The following is a 4,240-nucleotide window of genomic DNA, read 5'->3' on the forward strand; positions in this document are numbered from 1 at the left end:
GGCGGGCCGGGCGGTCTTGGCGGTCCTCGCGCAGCCCGTGCCAAGCGCGCGGCACCCGATGGCGCTGGGGATCCAGCGCCCGCCTGTGCTCGGAGCGCAGTGCCGCGGGACGCGGGGAGAGGGCGCTGCCTCCTCCCGCCCGCGAGCTGTTTTCATTCATAACTTTCCCCCGCCGGACCTGCCGCGGCTCGGTGCCCCTGAGGTCTCGGCGTGGGGCCCAAGCTCCCGGCGGTACTACCCACTGTGCTGTCCGCGAGCGCGCTCCGACTTCGCTCTGGGCGGTTGCGGGGCGCCTAGGTGCTCCGCCTGAGCGAACTTGCTTGGGAATGCTCTGTAAAATGCGAATTAAAGCCGTGCATAGGGGTTTCATAACTCTAAACAAGCCTTTCCCACGTCTTCCTTTCTTGTGGATGAGGCTTGGCACATTTAAAGTCTTCGTTATGGAGTTTCAAATGGTTAAAAAATAGATACGGCACAGGAGTGACGATGGGCAGTTTTCCAGTATCGTTTAGGGCTTCAGCACTACAACATGCTATTATGGACGTGCTTCTCATGTGCGGAGAAGGTAGTTATAAGCTAGAGGGGCCTCCAAAAAGCTAACACGTGTGTAGTCTGGGGACATTACTTAGTAGCATCCATAGTAAACTGACGTATTCCTTAAAACTTTTTGGTTTGTTTTGATTTTCTTTGGATGCTAGGAAAGTGCATGGGGTGCCTTTTTGAATTAAGGTGCATCTGTGAGTTCGGGAGGCATTCGTGTGAAAATTATCTTAGATATCTATTGCCCAGAAACAGAAACGAAAGAGTTTGGTCTGTTTTAGGAAGAATACGTTATAAAATGGAAGTTATTTTCTTTTGACATGGAATGTGTTTGTTGTATCAGTATATCAGTGTATTTATTTTACTACAAAAAGCAGGTCTATTCAGGGCTTGTGTAAATCAAGGTCTGTCGTGCAGATAAATGAAAGGAAATAAATATCATATAAAAAGACCAGGGTTCCTCTCCCTGCTTTAAAGGGCTGACACTTGTGCAATAAGTTATCCTTGTTGTTTGGGTGAACCTTGTTTAATCTTTAAGGAAAGCTAAATCCACACCGTACGGTACGGGTTGTGTATGTGTGCCAGAGCATTCTTTATTCTTTGTAGCTTCCTTTGCTCGTCTCACAGATCTGTGTGTGATGAGCTAGCTTCAGACCCTGACTTCTGCTGAAAATGGCCTTTTGAGATTCCGAGTGAGCTCGGAATAGCCAATGTTTTGGAAATTGTCTTGATTAATTTTCTCATTAATCTAAAGCTCGTAACAGCATATAAATGGCCAAGAGGCCACAGCACTAAAGTCATTCTTAATCTTTAAAAAGTAGTTGACATTTTCCTTACGTGAACTGCCAGTGAACTGATAGTGAACTCAGAGAACAGTTCCAGGGCGCACACTGAATGCTCCCTTCGAAGGCATATTTCATTTTAATTATTTGTTAGGTTTGCAAACAGGAAGACATGACTTCCTCTGCTTTTTAGAAGCTGGAGAGCAACTTCTAATTTTTAAGGCATGAGGTCTTTGCTTTCTTCCTGTAATACGGTCCTCTACAATCTTGTTTGGAGTTGGACTCTGGCCAGGATTCCGCATCATTGAAATCAACCGACTAAGGAGATCATTACCAGGTGGCTTGGGAAATTTGTTACTTGACAGAAGCCCTTCTCCCAAGAATCCGATTTCTGTGGCTTATTTTGTCTCTCACTCTTCTTTAGGATTTCAGATGCATGGCAGATTTCCGCTGACTGTTGGAATTGGAGATCACTCCACATGGATTCCCCAAGTCAGCATGGCAGCCACACTTCACTGGTGGTGATTCAGCCACCGGCTGTGGAAGGCCGGCAGAGGTTAGACCATGACAGGGACACTCAGCCTGCTACGATTCTGTCCCTAGACCAGATTAAAGCCATCAGAGGCAGCAATGAATACACAGAGGGACCTTCAGTATCGAGAAGACCGGCTCCTCGAACTGCACCAAGACCCGAAAAGCAGGAAAGGACTCATGAAATCATACCAGCTAATGTGAACAGCAGCTACGAGCACCGACCTGCCAGCCACTCAGGCAACGCCAGGGGCTCGGTGCTGAGCAGGTCCACCAGCACCGGAAGCGCAGCCAGCTCAGGGAGCAGCAGCAGTGTGTCTTCTGAGCAAGGCCTGTTAGGAAGATCTCCGCCCACCAGGCCCATCCCAGGTCATAGGTCAGATAGGGTCATCCGGACCCAGCCCAAGCAGCTGCTTGTGGAGGACTTGAAGGCCTCCTTGAAAGAGGACCCCACCCAGCACAAGTTCATCTGCGAACAGTGTGGCAAGTGCAAATGTGGAGAGTGTACAGCTCCCCGGGCTCTGCCCTCCTGCTTGGCCTGCGATCGGCAGTGCCTCTGCTCCGCGGAGAGCATGGTGGAATACGGGACCTGCATGTGCCTGGTCAAAGGCATTTTCTACCACTGCTCCAATGATGATGATGGAGGCTCTTACTCGGATAACCCCTGCTCCTGCTCACAGTCCCACTGCTGCTCCAGATACCTGTGCATGGGAGCCCTGTCTTTGTGCCTACCCTGCTTGCTCTGCTACCCTCCTGCCAAGGGCTGCCTGAAGCTGTGTAGGGGCTGTTACGACTGGACCCACCGCCCTGGCTGCAGGTGTAGAAACTCTAACACTGTCTATTGTAAGCTGGAGAGCTGCCCCTCGAGGGCTCAGGGCAAGCCGTCATGACTTCTGGAGGTGGGTTGGACCTCCGTGGAATGTCTAGCTTCCAAACTTTGGCTGTTGAGAAACGTGGTGTTGGAGGCAGATTTCCTTCTCGAGTCTCTCCTGTCTTGGATGATCCTCAGTAGGAGTGGACTGTGAAACTTCACCCAGCTTGTTCTCATTCCACCTCGAGGGTTCTGGGAGCTGGGAGTGCCTGTGTGCTGCAGCAGCTTTCCAGCTGCATCCATGAAGATGTACGCATGCCCAGACTTGGCTGAGAGTTGTTTGGGGTCTGGTACTGTGGGATCATGGACTTAGTTTGGTTTATAAAAACGTAACCATGTAAGTGCTTAAATAAGCTATATATTAATCTGCCTCTGATAAGAGCTATCTTAGTGTCCTATTCCTAGCAGGATGGGGGGAGCTACTCCTTAGAACACGATTTTCTCTGCATCTACTCACTGCTTTGTCTTTACAGCCCTCCAAAATCTCCCCACAATGCACTGCGCAGATGCCAGTGGGTCATCCACGCACATCCCTTTGGCATAGCTCTGTGCAGTGTTGGTTTTCACATCAGAGATGATGTTGGCTAACCCTCCTTTTTCCTTCTCCAGCGCCCAGTATCTGTGAAGAACTTCCCTTCACACCCCCACTTCACTAAGGGCACTTGGTAACTGTAGTTGAAATTCCTGCCTGATCTGCCCCCACCTCCACCTCCAATCCCAGCTCCCTGAGGTGCCTTTGGTTCCTGGCTGGCCTTTTGACTCTTAACAGCTGAGTATTTCCGACCCTTCCTGTGTTTTCATTGCCTTAACCACAAATTGTGGTGCTTTTTGTATATTTTATGTATAAATCACAAAGTTGAATCCTGGCTATTTTTAAGACAAAAGTCTGTTAAACTTTTTTTTTATTGTAAAGAATATTTATTATGCGAATCTCTATTATTTTATGATATTTATTGCAAAAGACTGTTGAAATGTACTCATGTCTGAATATAACATATCACTACTTCAAGAAAAACAAGGTGACTCGAAGAAAAGTACATAAAGTACATATATGTTAACTACAATGCAGAAAATATATTAATTAATGAAACCGTCTCTTGATTGCATTTTTTTTTTGTTTTGTTTTGAAACCTGTACTGCTGTGGAATTGTTAGGTGATTCAACCTTTTCAGACTTTAAGTTATGGAGTCCAGGCATAGGTGCCTTCCCATTTTAAACAATACTTTTGGAAAGTATTGAAGTCAAAAGTTTTATGGTCTACATTGTTTCATCAGACACCGGAGTGGGTTACTTTGTACTAAGTGAAGTTTTTTTTTTTTTTTTATAAGATAAATGCCCCCACTTTATTTTGTAAGTAGGAGTTTTGTTCATATTGTAGTTCCTTGAAGTGCTAAATGTTTTTTTAAGAGCGTTTATCTTAACTCTCTGGTTGTTCAGAGGCTAGTGTTCAGCAGTGTGACTTAAACGATTTAGTAATGTAAACATACTTTAACAAACATTTTCATAATTAGGATGT

General features: G+C 46.6%; 1 protein-coding gene across 1 annotated transcript; it reads left to right on the plus strand.

Moving 5' to 3' along the window:
* The first annotated feature begins 1,372 nt into the window (after positions 1 to 1,372).
* Spry1 (sprouty RTK signaling antagonist 1) lies at positions 1,373 to 3,819 on the plus strand. The gene has a single exon (XM_028763683.1). The coding sequence runs from the start codon at positions 1,802 to 1,804 to the stop codon at positions 2,741 to 2,743; it is 942 nt and encodes a 313-aa protein (XP_028619516.1). The 5' UTR covers positions 1,373 to 1,801; the 3' UTR covers positions 2,744 to 3,819.
* Positions 3,820 to 4,240: the final 421 nt, after the last annotated feature.

This window comes from Grammomys surdaster, unplaced genomic scaffold, assembly GCF_004785775.1.
Source record: "Grammomys surdaster isolate TR1022 unplaced genomic scaffold, NIH_TR_1.0 62, whole genome shotgun sequence".
In the NCBI taxonomy this organism is placed as follows: domain Eukaryota; kingdom Metazoa; phylum Chordata; class Mammalia; order Rodentia; family Muridae; genus Grammomys; species Grammomys surdaster.

What these genes read in the sequence shown, in the direction of transcription:
- Spry1 (XM_028763683.1), top strand. Translation starts at nt 1,802, where the DNA reads ATGGATTCCCCAAGTCAGCATGGCAGCCACACTTCACTGGTGGTGATT.